Raw genomic sequence first — 19,907 nt, 5'->3', positions numbered from 1 at the left:
ATTAAATCTGATTGAATCTATTTGACCTCCCCATACTTGGAAAGTTTTATCTTTTCTAAAAGTCAAATCATTCTCTATTCTTTCTTTAAGCTCTTTGTCCCGTTGTCTATCTCTTCTCTGTTGAATACTCATGCTCTTTTGATGTCAACCCATAAACTTCTTCATTTTCATTTTTTTATTCTGCTCAAACTATATATTTTCCTCCAATAGGGTGCCTTTGAATTCACAGATCATTTCTTCTTTTTGATTCTATTGATGCTCTATATTGCATTTTCACCTTGATAATGGCATTTTTTCCACTTCAGAATTTTTGTTTGATTTTAAAAAAAATAAATTCAGTATCTTTGTTATTTTTCCTTTTAGTCATTAGTATTATCTTGCTAACACTGATTTCCCCCCTCCCCCGTGTTTTTATTAGCTCTCAATGAACTTTATAACAATTATGCTGAACCTTTTTAGGAAGTCATAAATCTCTTCTTTACAGTTGGTTGGTTGCTGGTGCTTTTCTTGGCTCCTTTACCACTGTGTTTCTCAGATAGTACCTGTGGCTGTGCTTTTATGTCTTTACATTTGAAGAAGTGGAATATTATTTCCATCTTTCCAAAGTGTTTTTATTCTATGACAGTCCTTCACTGGTCAGTATGTTCTGTGGACAGGCTCTGTGTGACAAAGTTGGTTCATATACCTGGATTACAAGGTGGACCTCATGCTTGGGTCCCTGTTATTAGGCCTAGAACCTTGCCTGCAATAGCATTAACCTATAGATTGAGTATGAAACAATGAGCCTAGAGCTTATGTCCATGGGTATCTTCAAGATGTAGCTTCAGGTCTAGGTTAGAGGGTCCACTAGGTACTGGGATGAACCTTGAACTTGAGTCTGTAGAAGCTAACCAGGATTTGGGATGGTGTCTGATCTGTTGGCTTATACCTAAATCCTAAGTCAGTTAGGTCTGGCCTAGCACTGGGACAGTCTCTATCTGATTCCATGGAGCTAGGGATCTAGATTCTGAATCTATTAGATAAGAGCTAAAGCCTTCATCTACAGGGATTGGCCAGGCATCACTACCTACTTGGGTTAGCATGGGTCCTATCTATGCTAGAGAAGTCTTAGAATCTGAAGTTTGGGGCCTGGATCCATGAGTTTCAGCCCAGCATTAAGGTCTGCTGGGATATACCTGGGCCCTCACTCATTCTGCTAGAATAGCCTAGACTGTGGTCTTATGGAATGTAGAGATATAGGGGCCAGCCTGTCACTAGGTAAGCCTAGAGCATGTGTCTTTAGTATCAGCTTGGTAACCAGGGCTGACCGTGGACTGAGGCGGGTCATAGGCTACAAAGGCTGGCCTGGTGCTAGAGTGCACCTGAAGTTTGGGAGCCCAAGGTCACTGGGGCATATTTGGCTATGATGTAAATCTAAGTATGTGACCTAGTATTTAGACAGGTTTGGTACTTTGGCCATTATGGAGCCTGTGGCCACTTAAGTCCTTCTGGTATGGGCTTGATTCTGAACCCATCAGGAACCTGTAGCCTGAAGCCTTGAGGAATCTGGTGCCAGGATGGGCCTTGAGACTGTCATCAGGTACTGACCTAGAGTCTAGGACTATGACTAGATGCCCAGAACTGGACTTCACTGGAATCAGTTCAGTTTTGGTATCCAAAACAAAGAGGCATTTTCTCAATTGAGATTCCCTCTTCTCTGATCTCTAGCTTAAAACAAGTTGACAGAAAACTAACATAATCATGGAGAGGAAGTCCTAGCAGGAAGAGCTTGGATTTATTTAGTTCAGGACCTAGCCCTGTACCATGGTTCCACTCACATTTAGGGTGAGTCTTCTCGTATCTTAATCTGGAATCTAGATTCTAGATAATCCTGAGCAGATCTGCCCAGACTTGTCTGTTCAATGACTTGAGATCCTGTCAGGTTGATGGGATTAATCTCATATTAATCATCACAACTCCATCCCTTGTCAACTTGGCACCCAAACATATCACTTTCAGACTATAAGTTTCCACCTCTTGTCCCTAAAATGTTGTGGATATCTCACAATGCAGTGTATGTATTCAAAGTCCTTACAGTCTTTAACAGTTTCAACAGTGTTAGAATTTTCAAAGTCAAGCCAGGTGGTGGCAGCAGAGGCTGCCAGATCTCTGCGAGCTCTAGGCCAGCCTGGTCTATAGAGTGAGTTCCAGGACAGCCAGGACTACACAGAGAGACCGTGTCTCAAAAAAGTTCAAAGTTCATATTCTCATGTCAGGTTGAAGGCAATCTCTTAGATGGAATGTGAGTTCCTATAAAGTAAAAGCTAAGTTACATATTTCTTGTACATAATGGCACAGAATAAACACTTCTGTTCTAAAAGAAAAGCATGGGGATTATAATAGGACCAAAGTTTAAAAAAAAATAGTATAGAAAACAAACTCCTGCAGTTTATGTCAAGCAGCTGGAGCTTGTGATAAAACTATCTGGGCTCAAAGGCCTTGAGCATCCCCACCCCTCCCTCCCTGCTTCTAGCAGTTCATATAACCACTTAGAGTGACTTATCACTGCCTGCAGACCTCCCATGGCTTTACCCTCACAGTTGCACACAGTGGCTTCCTACACCTTTCAGGGACTCCAGCCTTGTCATGCATTGTCTGGCGTCAGGCCACAGTACAAGAGTTTGTGACCTCCTTCAATCCTCCGTCTTTCACGCCTTCAAAACCAGCAGCGTGTGAATGACTCTATCAAGTTCTGCAGCTAGCTCAGAATAAGAACTGGTCCCACTTCTGTTATTTATGACATTGCTTCAACAAAAGCAACCTATAGAGATGCTTGTTTTGTGGAATATAGGATTTTTATTAATTTGTTTAGTATTTCACACACACACACACACACACACACATACATATAAGGGTTTTGGGGGATTGATTCTATGGTTTTGTTTGTTTTTTTTTTTTTAAAGAAGATGTCATTATGGAGCCTTGACTGGTGCAGAACTCATACAGACCTACCTGCCACTGCCTCGTGTATGCAGGGATTAATAGGTATACTCAGGGCTTTAGAGATGGCTCAGTGGTTAAGAGCACTGACTGCTCTTTCAGAGGGCCTGAGTTCAAATCCCAGCAACCACATGGTGGCTCACAACCATCTGTAATGGGATCCAATGTCCTCTTCTGGTGTATCTGCAGGGTGTACTCACATACAAGAGGGAGGAGAAGGGGGGAGGTGTGTACAACCCCACTCCTCCTAACTTTCACCATTGCCATCCTCAACTGTATCCAACTTCATGTCCTCTTTAATATCTCACTGATTCTAATTTATGTTGCCCATATACTCATGGCCACCCACCAGAATATGGTCAACCTACCAGAGGCCATACCAGGAAATGAATTCTCTTTCTTTCTGACGCCATCAACTGTCAATAGCTCCTCTATTAGATATGGAGGCTCTCGAGCCTTTCTTTTTCCATACTGGAGTGCTGACTGGCTTGATCTTGTGAGTTTATAGAACAGCAGTCTGTTGGTATCCAGAAGATATTGTTTGGCCTGATGCTCCCTGACCTCTGGCTCTTACAGTCATTCTGTCCTCTCTTTGATAGTCAAAAAGGTTTGTTTTGACTCACAGTTGGAGGATACAGTCCATGGTGATGGGAAGGTCAGAGCAGCAAAAGCTTGAGGCAGTTTTCCACATTGTGATCACACTCAGAAGCAATGATGGATAAGTGCACTGAGCTTACTGTCTCCTTTCTCAGTCTAGGAGCCCAGGGTATAGAAATGGCACCATCCAGTTTGGGTGAGGCTTTCCACCTGTTATCCTAATCTAGATAATCTCTCATAGACATCCCCAAAGGTTTGATCTTCAGTATTCTAGATCCTGTCAAGTTGACAGTCGGTATTAACCATCATATGAACCAATGAGTTTGTTGGAGTTACTTTTAGGAGCATGGATGATTGAAAGTCAGCTGCATTGCTGAAATGCCCACCCCAGCATGGATGATAACTCACAAAAGGTACATCCCCGGAGTTCTTTGCCTGCCCTATATGAAGCTACTACCAGGACTCTCCACTCCCCATTAATTTCCTACTGCTTTTATAAACTTGGGAAGAGGTCTGCTGAACTTGCTGGGCCTTGGAAATCTGTTTCACTTTTTGAGTTTCATATGCCCGCCTTCTTTCTCCCTTCCAGAGAATTTTTCAATTCAGATGAAATTACTACAGAACACTATTGTGTATGGTTTTTGCTGTTAACTGTATCCCTGAGATTCACATCTTTTGCTGCATGTGGTAGTTCACTATCAATGATGTGTAACACTTCAAGTGATCATAAAACAAACAATCCATATTTCTGCTGGTAGACATTGGGTCCCTTCCAGCCTTTTGCTCTGAACAACAGCACTGCTTAAATGTTCTTTTGTGTGTCTCTGCTTTCCATACACAGCTCTTGTTCTAAGGTGTATTAAATCTAAGGATGGGGTTGCTGGTTAATAGGGTATATAAAAGTGCTACCTGATACTGTTCTGTCAAACCGTATTTTAAACTATGATACAACTTAGGCTCTTTTCAACATATAAAAGATTCTATTGTTCTTATAATCCTGTCTCTTTTGTCAATATAGTGTAAATTCTTTTGTTTTGGACTGTCATAATTTGCCAGTTATGGCATCAAATCTTTTCTGTCTTAGTTAGGGTTAGTATTGTTATGATGAAACACCGTGACCAAAAGCAAGTTGGGGAGGAAAGGGTTTATTTGGCCTACATTTTCACATCATTTGGCATACGCTTTCTGCTTCCATCAGTGAAGGAACCTGGAGACCAGGGCTGATGCAGAGGCCACGGAGGGGTGCTGCTTTCTGATTTCTTCTCCATGGCTTGCTCAGCCTGCTTACTTACAGAACTCGGGACTACTGGCCCAGGGATGGCATTGCCCACAAGGGGCAGACCCCTCTTGAATCAGTCTCTAATTAAGAAAATGCCCTACAGGCATGCATGTAGCCTGATCTTGTGGAGATATTTTCTCAATTGAGGATCCCATGTCTCAAATAACTCTAGCTTGTGCCAAGTTGATAATACTAGATATCATACTCTCCATTTGTTACTTTATTGTATCTTTTTATTAGTAGATTTTTTTTCCTATAATGCCAGGGAGTGAAGCCAGAGTGTTATAACCTTACCAGTGCTAGCAAGTACTCTACCTGAAGCCCCAGAACATCTTTTCTTAAGGAGTTGAATGAATGGATCTTTTCTCTATTGTAAGCAGCAGTTTTCTAGAGTTCTTTGGCCCATGAACATATTACATATTTTTTTCCTAACAAAAGTTTACCTTTTGTATTTAAGTCTTTATTCCAACTGGAATTGTTTTTTGTGTGCTATAAGGGAGGGAGCTAGTTTCATTATTTTCCACGTGGATAACCTAATGCCACCTCTGTCATTCATCAGAGCTCCCGAATTAGTTACTTTTCTCCTTACCATGTACAAATGCCTGACAATAAGCAATGTACGGGATTAAAGGTTTGTTTTAGCTCACAGGTTCAGGGTGGCTGGAGGCTGTTGACTCCTATTTCAGTGGATCCGGAAACAGAAAGGAAAAGGAATGCCAACTTTCTGCTCTCTTTTGCATTTGAATTAGTCTGGACCTCAGCCTGCAGGCTGTGCCACTCATTCAGGGTCGGTCTATCTTTCTCACTTAAACATCTCTAGAATCACCTTCACAACCACAGCCAAGAGATGCACCTCACTAATGTTCTAGACTAGGCATTAATTAATTTAGTTAAGTTAATAGTCAATATTGGCCACAGTTTGATAAGTCTGATTATAGACTATCTTTGCTGTTGTCTAACCTTTTGTTCCCGAGCCACTATCACACTCCCTAAATTATTTCAGTTTCCTGGTAAATGTTGGTATTTAACAAAACGAAATGTTTCTACCTTTTTGCCCATATATTCTGCTTGCTTTATTTTTATTTTTATTTGCAGGAAGGTCTCACTATGTAGCTCTAGGGGGCCCAAAACCATATTATATTAGATATACCCCTTCATATTTTGTAGATTTGCGTGCTGTAATAAGTGAAATTTTTTTTGTCATGGTATTAGGTATTAAATTCAAAGCCTCACGCATGTTCTACCACCTAGCTCTTCCTCCAATACAAGAGATACCTTCACTTAGTATGTTTTTATCCATTTTCTTGATATATAAAAATGAAATAGAATTTTGTTGATAGTATAATCATTCACTTTATAAACCATTATTGCTGTGGCTGCTGCTGTTGATCTATAATCTAGGTTGACCTACAATTTGCTATATGGCCCAAGCTGACCTCAAACTATGATCCTCTTGCTTCAACTCCCAAGTACTGGAATTTACAGCTATGTGCCACTATGTCTATACTTTGTAAGTTGTACAAAAAGTAAAGTTAGTAAGGATTGAGTCCTACAGGAAATTCCTATTTTGCATTTTTCAAAAGTAAGAAAGCAACATCAATATATTCCTGTTAACTAGATATCCTACCTTTCCAAGAATTTTGTCAGTTTTCTTACTATTGTTCAGTTCAAAATACTACCTTGTATTTGGTTGTCGTATCTTCATAGTGGTCTCCGGCCTAAGCCAATTCTTCTGTTGGTCCCCTTTGTGCTTCCAGTGATTTTTATTTTTTGAAATTAAAATGTAATTAAATCATTCTCCCCTTCTCTTTCTCCTTCTAGCCCTTCCTGTGTTTCTTCTACCATTGCTTCATCTCAAGTTATGGCCTCCTTTTCCTTGTGATTGTTATCTATATAGATATGTGTATGCATACATGTATGTATATGTACATGAATACAATTTGCTCAGTCTATTTAGTGTTATTAGTATGTGTATAATTTCAGGGCTGACTAATTGCTATTGGATAACCAATTGTGGGCTCATCCTTGGGGAAGACTATATTCTTCTGCTCTCAGCAGTAGTGTTAGTTAGTTATTTAGGGTGGGGCCCTGTATGGTTTCCCCCTTCTATGTTAACATGCCTATTGGTGTTACACTTGTTCAGGTCTTGTTTAGGCAGCCATGTTGATGAGACTTCATGGGTGAAGCCTCAACCTGAGTTCTAGAAGACAGTCTCACAGCAGATTTCCTGGTTCTTTGGCTCTTAGAATCTCTCTGCCATAATGTTCTTTGAGCCCTAGGTGCATGAGTTTTGTTGTAGGTGTATCTGTTGGGACCAGGTACCCCATGATTCTCTGCATTTGACCAATTGTGGTTTTCTGCAATGCTCTCTCCATGTGTTGCAAGGGAAAATTTCCTTGATGCAACATGAGAGCTACACTTATCTGTAAGTATAAAGATACGGATTTAGAATGCAGTTAGGAATTCTGTTATTTTAGTGAACTGGAGGTAGAAGGTGTTCCTGTAAGATCCATGTCCATGGCCTCACTGGCTCCAGGAAGGTTGGTAGGTTTCCAGTATCAGGAATGCTTTCCTTCCTGCTCTAGTGGGTCTCAAGTCCAATTAGACAGCTATTGGCTACCACCAGCAAAGGAATGCCACTATTACACTTTTAGGGCTATCTTGTTATGCTGTCAATGTTGTGGTTCATAGACATCACAGCTGGGTAGGACTATTGATTGCTCTCCTCCCTTGGAAGCTTGCACAGCACCTTCCAGTCCTAAAGGAAGCTAGTCCTCAGGAAGGAGACTTTCAGGTCAGATTTGGCTCAGATCACACAGATCCTATGCCCAAAGCATATTGTGTCTTCAATATAATAGGGACTTAACTTCAGCCTCTGAGGCGCAACCAAGAACAATGGCAATATCCTACATTGTTTGGGGATCTCAGACAACCTTGATCTGTTGGTCCTTATTTTTATGACATTAACGATTTCAAGTACTGTAGAATGTTCCTCAATTTGGAGTTTTGTCTTAGAGTTTTACTGCTGTGAACAGGCATGATGATCAAGGCAACTCTTACACAACATTTAGCTGGGGCTACAGGCTTACAGGTTCAGAGATTCAGTTGATTATCATGAAGGTGGGAGCATGGCAGCATCCAGGCAGGCATGATGCAGGCAGAGCTGAGAGTTCTACATCTTCATCTGAAGACTGCTGTGAGACTACTGGCTTCCAGGCAGCTAGGATGAGAGTCTTAAGGTCTGCCCCTACAGTGACACATCTACTTCAACAGGGCCACACCTACTCCAACAAGGCCATACCTTCTAATAGTGCCTCTCCCTGGGCCGAGCATATACAAACCATCATAAGTTGTCTGAAATTTTTGTTGTAATTAGGCTGAGCTTCTTTTTAGAAAGAATGCAACAGAATTTAAATATTCTTCTCATCATACATATCAAGAAGTACATGGTATCTACATGACATCGCTGGTGATATGAACTATAATCTATTGCTTATGGTAGTATTTGCTGTGTTTCTGCATGGGAACATACCTGGGTTTTTTCCCTTTTAATATTTTGTTCTTTGGAGGAATCTAATCCACTCTCACAGAGAGGAGGAATGATTAAGCTCCAGCCCCTAAAAGAGGGTGTATCTATGTATATGTTACTTGGAATTCTTCTGTAATGATTTATGTCTTGTCTTTTATTATTCTGTTACTTGTTTATATACATATGAGTTTATGTATATTTAATAATTTGAGTTATAAATCCAGTACTCTGTTCTTTCGTTTGATGTTCAAATTGTTTCACCTTTGCCCACTGACAACTTAGATTGACTCCTGTGTCCCTTTGGCATGTTCTCATTCTTATTGGCCATTTACATTTATATGTATTTCTGTATGTCTGTGTGCATATATACCATGGTGTAGACGTGTCCATGGAGGCCAGAATAGGATACTGGGTCCCCTAGAACTGAAATCACAGGCTGTTGTGAGCCACCTGTTATGGGTGCTGGGATCTGGATTTGAGTCCTTTGTAAAAACAGTAAGCACTCTTAACTGCTAAACTATCTCTTTGGCCCCTCCTTCATAGGTTTTTTAAGGACTTTCTTGCTGCCTTAGTGAGGGTTTCATTGCTTTAAAGAGACACCAAGACCACAGGAACTCTTATATAAAGGACAAATGTCCTATTCAAACACCTACATTTGCTTTCTAGTATTACAAGATACTCCAGTGTCATCTTGACATTCCCAAGGAAGTCCTTGAATCAGCCATTTCTGCAAAAAGACCTGATTTCCTCTAAGATGTCTTCTCTTCTTTTGTATTTTCTACACTGACAACCATGTCAACTGTAAATCCAAGTTTTCTTCCTTTTTAGTTTTTATGTCTTTAATATGTTTCTTGTTTTAATGGGATGTCCAGGACATCTAGTAAAATTTTGAATAGAAAGGCTACAGTTACATTCCTCAATTGTGTGTTTTCAAGGAAACAACCTTAAGTTTTCCTTCTTTAGAACAGTATTTGTTATCTGCTTTCTACAGGTTTCTGCAAGTTAAGCAAATTTCAACCTATTTTTCTATACTAAGAATTGTTATTGTTTTAAACCATGAAAGGGTATTTTTTTTTAAAAAAAAAAATCAAATTCCTTTTCTGTTTCTTAGTATAATCGTGTTTTGTCTTTAATAGTCTGATAATTTGGCCCAATTAAGTTTATAGCCTTTTCTCATGATAGAGCAATTTTGAGGGGTTTGTTTGTTTGTACTTTAAGATTTATTTGCCAGGCAGTGGTGGCGCACACCTTTAATCCCAGCACTCTGGGAGGCAGAGGCAGGCGGATTTCTGAGTTCGAGGCCAGCCTGGTCTACAGAGTAAGTTCCAGGACAGCCAGGATTATACAGAGAAACCCTGTCTCAAAAAAAAAAAAAAGAAAGAAAGAAAGAAAGAAAGGAAAGGAAAGGAAAGGAAAAAGGAAAGGAAAGGAAAAAGGAAAGGAAAGGAAAAAGGAAAGGAAAGGAAAAAGGAAAGGAAAGGAAAAAGGAAAGGAAAGGAAAAAGGAAAGGAAAAAGGAAAGGAAAGAGGAAAGGAAAGGAAAGAGGAAAGGAAAGGAAAGAGGAAAGGAAAGGAAAGAGGAAAGGAAAGAGGAAAGGAAAGGAAAAGGAAAGGAAAGAGGAAAGGAAAGGAAAGAGGAAAGGAAAGGAAAGAGGAAAGGAAAGGAAAGAGGAAAGGAAAGGAAAGAGGAAAGGAAAGGAAAGGAAAGAGGAAAGGAAAGAGGAAAGGAAAGGAAAGAGGAAAGGAAAGGAAAGAGGAAAGGAAAGGAAAGAGGAAAGGAAAGAGGAAAGGAAAGAGGAAAGGAAAGGAAAGGAAAGAGGAAAGGAAAGGAAAGAGGAAAGGAAAGGAAAGACTAAAGGAAAGGAAAGAGGAAAGGGAAAGGAAAAGGAAAAGGAAAAGGAAAGGAAAGGAAAAGGAAAAGGAAAGGAAAAGGAAAGGAAAAGGAAAGGAAAAGGAAAGGAAAGGAAAAGGAAAGGAAAGGAAAAGGAAAGGAAAGGAAAAGGAAAGGAAAAGGAAAGGAAAGGAAAGGAAAAGGAAAGGAAAAGGAAAGGAAAGGAAAGGAAAAGGAAAGGAAAGGAAAGGAAAAAATGTATTCCTGGGTGCTGGAAAGATGGCTCAGTGGTTTCGAGCATAGTTGCTCTTCCGGGCGACTCATTCATTCCCTAGTACCCACATGGTAGCTCATTCCAGTTCCAGGGCATCCAAGCCCCTCTTCTGGCCTTTCTCCAGGGCAGGCATGCGTGTGGTATGTAGACATGCAAAAACACTTATGAATGTAAAATATAAATAAATAGAGAAATAAAATTAAAGATTTATGCATGTGTGTCTGTGCAGTATGCCATGTAGAGGCAACACAGGCCGAAAGAAGTTGTTGGATCCTGTGGATTGGAGTTACAGATGGTCCATAGCTGTCATGTAGGCACTGGGAATGAAACCCAGGTCCTCTACAAGAGCAGCAAGGGTTCCAGTGTTCTTAGCCGCTGAGCCATCTCTCCAGCTCCCCTTTTCAATTTTTTTAAACGCAAAATCTGAAATGTGCTTCCATGGCATATAGTTTATGTAACATTTTATATTTGAAATGGGTATACACAGAGTCTAGCTGAGACTTTTACTACTGTGTCTATCAAATTATTAACAGTCGTCACCAATAAAAACCTTTTGTTATATGAATAGGTGATAAGATACTTAAAGCCAGTTCTTAAACTGTTCAAAGATGTTTAACAGCTAAAAGAATGCAAGTTTTTATTTTGTTTTACTGACAAATATATTGTTGGAATTTCTATGATAATGTGAGTAGATTTCAAACCCATAATCTCTTTTCTACTAGCTCTTTCAAAATAATGATGAAGCTCTTATTTGCAGAACATCCACCATTATTAGAACCATCACCCTGCAGCTAGCTTGGACATCCTTAAAAGGGCTCATCAGAAGTATCTGATATTCATGAAGACAGAGTTTCAGGGTTTCTGCCTGGAGCCACACCCTCCAGGAGCCGCTGCTTAGCTTCCCCAGCACCCAGCCCCATCCCAACCAGTTACAACTTGGGCTGTGCTTGGTGTTTCTTGGAAACTGGAACACAGACTCCTCCGACTGCTCTCCAGGCCCTTTGTCCTCAGTGAGCAGAAGACCACAGAAGCTGGCTACTGAAGAGGCTGTCCAGATAGCAGAGCACCTCACTGGCCTTGCTTAGCACCTTTACTACAGAGCAGTCTCTGAGTGCTGACCACCTACCTGCAGGGACTGCAGAGAGATTTGTCAGGTGCCCCACTTCACTAAGGGCCACTCTCTAGTGATCCCTCTAGTGGTGGCCCCACTAGAAAAACGTGGTCTTGATAGGGTTTGCACTGCCTTGAGTCCTACCTGAGCTGCAGTAGCTCTTCACCTAAATCTAATCCACATCCTATGTAGAAAACTGTGGACTATTTTTTTTCTCTCTCCTTCTGGTGAGAAGAGTTTTAACTATTGATTCAGTCCCATCAGTAGTTGTGGTACTATCAAGAATTTATTTTTTTCTGCTTGAGTAAATTTTGGATATAGTTTCCTAGGTGTTGGACCATTTTGTCTGTGTTTTCAAATTCACTGACATCAAGTTCCTGTTTTGAAAGTCTCTGCTCTATCTAATCCGTAGCAATGTCTCCTTTTTCACTGCTAATACTGGTTATTTGCGCCTTCTCCCTTTTCTTCTTGATCAATCTCAGCAGAGGTTTGTCTATTTTATTAGTCTTCACAAAGAACCAACTTCTGGCTCTGCTGCTCCTCTCGATTGTGTCTTTGTTCTCTATTTCTTTAATTTCAGCTCTGATCTTTTTTGACCTCCTTCCTTCTACATTTTTTGGGTTCATTCTGTTGCTCTTTTTCTGATTTCTTCAATTGTATGTTGAGCTCATTCATTTTCAGTCTTGCCTTTTTTTTTTCCCTGTTTGCTTGGTGTTAATGTTTGCTTCTCTCACTTATCTGTAGCTCAGGCTCACCTCAAGTGCACAATGATCTTTTCCCTTACACTCTCAAGTACAGGAATTACAATAGGTGTGAGGCACTGGGCCTAGCTTTCAGCCTTTCTTGTTTTCTAATTTATATGTTTGAAATCTATAAATTTCCTGCTAATACTACTCTCAAACATGATCATATACAGTAGTAATTTCATTGTTCAGTTCCAAGTGTGGCAGTATATCTATTACTATTACTTGTTTGACCCATGAATTATACAGAAGCATGTTTTTAAGTTCCCAAATGTTTCAGGGATTTTAAGTTTGTTCTTTTATTTAAATCTATCTTAATTATGTTCAGATGATATGGTCTATGTGGTAACTCTTGAAATTTATTGAGACTTGTTCTCTTGCTTAGTACACGATTTATAATTATTAATGTTTCCTATGTGCTCTATAAGAATGTATGTCCTCTGATTATTGAATATAGAAATCTGTGTGTCTGTTAGCAACTATCTTATTCAAATTATATTTACCTAAACTGGTTACTTTTGTTATGATCAACAGTTTTTAAAGTTAACTCTTACAGTGGAGTTCTCTGTTTTCTTCTTATAGTTTCCTTTTTTAACATAAATTAAGAATTGTTATATTTCTTGTAAAAGTGTGATATCCTTCTCTATTCCTGATGATAGAGGAATTATGCCAGGTTATCTTGTATTAATGTAACAGCACAAGCTTTTCTTGTTAGGGTTTGGGTGGTATATAACTTTCTATCTTTTTACTTTTAAGAATTTTTTACACCTTTGTGTTTTAATTATATTTCTTGAAAACAGCATATGGCTGGACTTTTTTTAAAAAAAACTAATCTTGGGCTGGGCGTAGTGGCGCACGCTTTTAATCCTAGTACTTGGGAGGCCGAGGCAGGTGGATCTCTGCTTTTGAGGCCAACCTGGTCAACATAGTAGTGAGTTCCAGGCCAGCCAAAGCTATACAGTGAGACCCTGTCTCAGAAAAAAAAAAGTTTATCTAATGACCTCTGCCTTTAAAACTTAGCAAGTTTTGTTTACACTCCCTTTAGGTTGTTTGCAATAGTTTCTACCATTACTTTCTTATTTTGATTTTCTGCTACTTTTTGTATGCTTCCTATCCTCCTTTTTCACCTGCTTTTTTTAGTTTTAAGGTTTTTTTCTATTTTTCTACTCTTTGGTTATCTTTGACATTCTACCATGAACTTACAAAGTTCAAACAATATTTTCAGTGTTTCTTGAAGAGTGCAGGAAGCTAAGAAACCCGATTTTAGTCATTCCTCTGCTAAGCACTTGATTTTGTTTTCAAGTATGTGAATGTATTCCTTGTTTCTTGCTTGGTTGTTTTGTGATCTCATAGTTCTATATTATTGGTATTGTTTATATAGACAGGCAGTATTTGTACATGCATACTTTCTTGCATCTCAGAACCCCCCCCCCTTATGGCTTTATTCTCTTTCTTTATGAATATAGTGTTTGTCTACTGTTTTAGTTCATCTCTCCCGGTATTAAACTCCCCAGATCTTTGCTCTGAGTTACAGGCTTTATCTTCATCCTTAGGAGAGTTTGCTCAACCTTTAAAACGCGTGTATATGCCTTGTTGCCTTTAAAAAAGTACATTGTCAGTCTAATTGTGGTTTGTTTTCATTCATCTGGTTAGTAAGTAGGGTGCACAGGGAATTCTGCGCTTTCATTCGAGCATCTTTAGACTTGTTTCTTTTTTTATTTATTCTAGTTTTGAAATGTGTTTCATGGCTTAGTAGATGCATGGTGTGTGTGTGTGTGTGTGTGTGTGTGTGTGTGTGTGTGTGTAATTTCTGGAAAGTTCTCAATTATTAGAGTCTTTCTGGGTTTTTTTCCTCAGAATGCAACTACTCAAGTTTTGTAACTCCCAATTCTGTTTTTCATAACTCATAACAGCTCTTTGTTATTTTCTGTCTCCCTGTACTTCATTTAGGGACATTTCATCAGGTATATGTTTTAGTTTATTCTCTTAGTTTAATCTGCCTTCTGCTTTTTCCATTGAGTTTTTTCTTTTGTGTTTTCTTTGTAAAAGATTCATTTACTTTCTAGTCTTTTTTATCTCATTTGTTGTTCGCTCAAATTGTGATTACATCTACTAGTTATTTAAGTATAATTTTTGTTAAATCAGAATTCACTTTTGTGTATATGGCACTGTAAATATTGTTCACATCTGAACTGCATAGCACACTAACTTATCATCTCTACTGTGCACCTTTTTGTTTTCCTAAAATCCAGTGTTCTAGGTGTTGTTTATTTTTCTCTTCCTAGTGTTGTAGCACTTGCTACTAATTCTCAGTAATTCTATTAGAATTAAAAATTCTTCTTAGAAATTATTTGTGGAATCCAAATCAGATCATGTTTCCCTAGCCTGCTCAAAATTCTCCCAGGACCCCCAGTTCCCTCAGTACACAAGCCAGAATCATCTCCATGGCCTAGATGTTCCTACACAGGGGAGATCCTTCACCTCTTTCATCTCATTGCTATCAGCCTCACTCCTCTCTGGCTATCTTTGCCTTTTTCCTAATCCTCAAGCATGCTAGGGGCCTTCCACCTGCAGGGCCTCTGTATTTGCTGTTTTCACTACCTGGGACATCCTTCTTCCCAAATAATTTGATGACTTAACTAAGTCTTTCTATATTAAGTTTTCCCTAGAGAAATATCTCCTAACCAACATATATAAAATAGCTCTGTTCCTCTCCATGTTGTATCATATCCTATTTTATGTTATATCTTCTACAAAGCACTGATCACTATTTGATATATCTTTATTTATTGTGGTTAGTGTTTGTCTCTACCAAATAACCTGTAAGCTCCTCAAAACAGAGATTTCTGTGTTGTTTACTGCTGTAACTCCAGTGTCAAGGACAGTGTGTAATAATATTTGGTGAACATTCAATAAAATATTTGTGGAATAAAGTGAATGACTGTGTGACTTCATTTTTTAATATGAAAAACACAGATGCAAGATATTTCCTATCCATTCACATTGAGGCAGGGAGAGGCCAGTGATTGGAGGGGAGAGAGGAGGAGGAGCTAAGAGAAGGGGGAGTGGAGAAAGAGGGAGCCTGGGAGCTGCACAAGGGAGTGGAGGGGGGAGGAGACGCACAGGTCCAGATGGTGTCAGATGTGTTTCTGGTGCGCAGAGAGGTTAGAAATACTGGGATAAAGCTTTATCATTGTAATTTGGCATTATGTAATTGGGAGTTCCATATACTTAAATATATTTGCTTAACCATTCAAGTTTAAGAGTCATGATTTGCAGGATACTTGGAAGGAGTGGGTGCTGGGCAGGAGAGTGGGACCCACCAGGACTTGGAGCAGAGGCCTGGTGGGGCGGTACTATATTTTAACAATTTTCTACTACATTGAAATACTCAAAATTACGGTCAGCATAACAGCCTTTGTTGACATGCTAGGAAGCATAAATGCTGTTATTCACTTAGGTACTAAGTAGAAAGACAAATTGAGGACAACTCCTAGGTTTTCTGGAGTAGCAAGTTCACAATTGGTGGGAGCATACAAAGCCCTGTGTTCTTTGTGGCTGACTCTACAATTTGTGGACCGCCTCCTTTTTTAACCAGCTCTTAACCTTATATTGTCATGTCCTCCTGTTACTTTGTGTGAACAAAGTACTGGCTCTCTTTGCCTTGTGAGGAACTGTTTCTTGGTTCTCAATTCAAGCAGATTGTTCCGTTAGACTTTATCTGTGGTCCTTGAGAGGAGAGGATAGTGTCCAATGTCTGGTCTATAGTCAGTACCATTCTACATGTAATTCCAGTGTCAAGGATAGTGTATAATAACATTCAGTAAACATTACAGAAGGCAGTTTTCAGATTGAAAGGATGCCCCTCCCCTATTGTCAAGGTAGCTGCAGGCTTTGACATTTTACTCCCAGCTTTTCCCCTGACCCACTTCGGTACTAGGCTGGCTCCAGTGTTTCTGCATGTTCATGGCTCTGGATACTAATACTGTTATCTAACAGCTACCAACCTTTAGCCTCCATCGCACCTCCTCACATACGCACACACACTTTTGCCATCACTGATTTTATGAAAATGCTAATATACACAGCCATATGGCATATCATTATAGACCATGCTTTCTGAGCCAATATCAATTCAGAAATCATTAGCACACTGAGTTGAATCATATAATTAGATGAAGAGCTGTATAAAGTTTGACTGACCACCTACTACACTTTAGACATCCTGCTCTGCACTGACAACACCAAGATGGATAAGATGTAATTAAGATATAACACCCTACTTTCAGGATCAACAATATGGTAGCAATGATGGATGGACAGTGTAAAGCAAGAATCCCTACAGAATTCTTAGCTCTGCTTAGGAGACCAAGGAGGTTCCTTGGAAAAGATGGAATATTTAAATGATGAAATCCTATTCTAGTTGATAAATTTTAGTTGATAAATAATCAGGGAAAGGGAAGTAATTCAGGTAAAGGACACATTATGTGCAATGATACTTAACAAGAAAACAGCACACTAGGCCAACATGCCTCGCTATGCTAACCCTTCACCATTCTTTATACAAGAGCATGCTAGCACACTATGATACACAGGAAAATTCAGTTATGAGGAGTTGTGGTCTCCTCTAGAATGCTAATCTGGTAGTTATTGGCAAATTTGCCTGACGTGACATGACTGTCCACAGTTTGTCTATATCAGCCTCTAATTTCTATCACCTTCTATCAGCCTCTTCAGTTTCTATCACCTAAAAGTGGCTCACAGCTGTTTGTAACTCCAATTCCAGGGGACCTAGCATATCACACAGAAATGCATGCAGGTAAACACCAGTGCACATAAAAGTAAATAAATCATTAAACTTTTTAAGTCAGACTTTAAACAAACTCAAGGAGATATGGACCCTAATAGTTGAGGACAAGATGGAAAAGTCAACTCTATTCCGTGAAAATTTTTTCCATTCCTTGCCTGGTATTGGAAATGAAGAAGGATTCCTTTCCACACATGGGCCTGGAAGAAGCGGTAACCTCCAAGATTGTCAGAGTCCCGGGGTGGGTCTAAAGGACATGTGTCACAAAGCTCCAAGGTCTTTAACAAAAATAGTAGGGTGCCTAGTTGGGGAATTCCAGGTCATTGAAAGGCCATCTCAGAAAAAATAGTAAGGTGGGTGGCATCTGAGGAAGAAGACCTGAGGTTCTCTGGCCAATAACTTATGCATTGCACACTCACACACACATTTTGGACCAGTTGTATGGGTGATCTGCAAATCCTATGCAATTTTATGTAAAGGACTTGAGCATCCATCTTTTACTATCCACAGGTGGTCATGGTGTCAACCCTCAACGGTACCAAGGGATGACTGTATTCCCTTGGCCTAGTTCTCCACTTTTCTGGGGCATTCATTCTTTAGTATTTTTTGTATTTTTATTTGTGATGTGTGTGTGCATGCACACATGCATGTGTGCAGACACGCATATACATAAGAGTATGTGTGGAGGTCAGAGGACAACTTTCAGGAATTAGTTCTCTCCTATGTGTTCTGGGCATTGAGCACAGGTCATCAGACTTGTGTGGCAAGAGCTTTTACCTGCTAAGCCATCTCACCAGCCCTATTATTTATCATTTGTGCCTCTGGGAACCAAACCGAGAAGCCTATATATGCTAAGCAAGCAACCACTCTAATCCTGAACCACCTTTCCAGCCTTTAGTATTCTATTCCCAAGAGGAGGTGGACCAACCTGATCTCTGTTCATCTGAAGCCGGAATTCCCAAGACATTCTCTAGTCTTGACTGAAGACTGAAGTGGCTGAAGTTCTTGCCCACTGCTCCCTCCAGTTCTGCAGCAACATGGAACAGGTAGGTGTAGACAGGCCCCAAGGTACTCACCGATAGCAGTGTCTTAAGAATGAGAGCTGATCATGGGAAGAATATAAACAGAAAACCAGAGCAGCCCGTTCCTCACCAACCACACAGTTACAAGAAAACCAGCTTGTATTCCACACACCAATCCTGCTGGTGCCCCAGTTCGGCTCAGCCATGGATGGATTCCCCTGGATTCACTCAGCACATTATATGCTCTGAGTTTCCCTAAAAGTTGCTCATGTACACTTTTAGGGAGAGATTTGTTGTCTGTCCTTGCCTGGAATTCCTCATCCCTTCCATAGCCAACTAGGTGTGTGCATGTTACCCACCTGTGTTTTCAAAATGAAAGAAAATATTATTTAGCAATACACTGGTTTGGTAAATAAACTTTCATGAAAAACTCCTGCTCTTCAGAGGGGGATTGCAACACCATAGGAAGAACAACATCGGCTGGCTGGACCACCCAGTGCCCCCAGGGACTAGACCACCCACCAGGGTGGCCTTGTTTAACATCAGTGGGAGGAGTGGCCCTTGGTCCTGTGGAGGCTTGATGCCCCAGTCTAGGGCGGGGAGGCAGGAGTGGGTGGGTAGATGGGTGGAGGAGCACTCTCTTAGAGACAAAGTGGAGGGGGGAGAGGGCATATGTTGGGGGTGTTGTGGAGGGGTAACCGGGAAGTGGGATACCATTTGAGATGTAAACAAATGTTATGATTAATAAAAAAAATAGTTATTTATGTTAGAATACCAAAAAAAAATTTTTTAAAGAGTTCCACCATGAAAAAAACCAAAAAAACAAAAACCTCCTGTTCTTAACTGCTGAGTCAAATTCCAGCACCATACTTTTTTTAAAAAATTAAAACATTTAATTATTATAATTGTTTATTTCATGTGGTGTGTGTGTGTGTGTGTATGTGTGTGTGTGTGTAGGTGTGCGCATGGATGGAGATCAGAAGAAAACTTGCAGGAATTGCTTCTCTCCTTCCATAATGTGAGCCCCAGGCAGTGGTAGCATACACCCTTAATCCCAGCACTAAGGAGGCAGAGGAGGGAGAATCTCTAAATTGAGACCAGCCTCTGGTGGCCAGAGCTACACAAAGCAACACTGAAAGAGGATATAAAGCCATGTGCTTTTCTAGTTCTAACTCCACTGTGAATGTTGGTGGAGGATAAAATATATTGGATGATGAAAACATAAAATCCACTGTGAAGTTCCACAGCTTCCACTACAAATGGCTACTCTGCCCATCTAGAACTCCACTGAGTTGTATAGTCTTTGGATCTAGTGATTTTCAGTGTGTAATGGTTTGTTACTATTTGCAACTTTTAAATAATAAAACTTGAAGTAAAAAATTTTAAAGATGCTCTGCATATCCACATATACTGTCAGTGAAATGTGAATTAAGTTAACAGTGCCAGGGCTGGAGAGATGACTCAGTAGTTAAGAGCACTGACTGCTCTTCTAGAGGACCTGGGTTCAATTCCCAGCAACTACATGATGGCTCACAACCAAACCATCTGTAATGGGATCCAGTATGTCTTCTGGTGTGTCTGTGGCTATACACCAGTGAAGTGAATACACTGAAGACAGCTACAGTGTATTCATATGTATACACACACACACACACACAAATATGTATATATAAATGACATGGCAGCAGGAGCAGGAAGTTTAGCGCTCACATCTTTAAGCTCAAACACAAAGATAA

The 19,907-nt window shown here is 40.0% G+C and overlaps 1 protein-coding gene across 3 annotated transcripts in view; it reads left to right on the top strand.

Moving 5' to 3' along the window:
* Positions 1–15,266, top strand: part of Kantr (KANTR integral membrane protein) — a 32,198-nt gene extending 16,932 nt beyond the window's left edge. For all 3 annotated transcript variants that reach the window (XM_052170999.1, XM_052170997.1, XM_052170996.1), the window contains exon 4: positions 11,246–15,266. In XM_052170999.1, coding sequence (XP_052026959.1) covers positions 12,014–12,244 — 231 coding nt within the window. In that variant the 5' untranslated portion in view covers positions 11,246–12,013 and the 3' untranslated portion in view covers positions 12,245–15,266. The remainder of the gene's footprint in view (positions 1–11,245) is intronic.
* The last annotated feature ends 4,641 nt before the right edge of the window (positions 15,267–19,907 follow it).

The sequence above is a fragment of the Apodemus sylvaticus genome, chromosome X (assembly GCF_947179515.1).
Source record: "Apodemus sylvaticus chromosome X, mApoSyl1.1, whole genome shotgun sequence".
Lineage (NCBI taxonomy): Eukaryota > Metazoa > Chordata > Mammalia > Rodentia > Muridae > Apodemus > Apodemus sylvaticus.
This window is presented reverse-complemented; position numbering and strand designations above follow the sequence as displayed.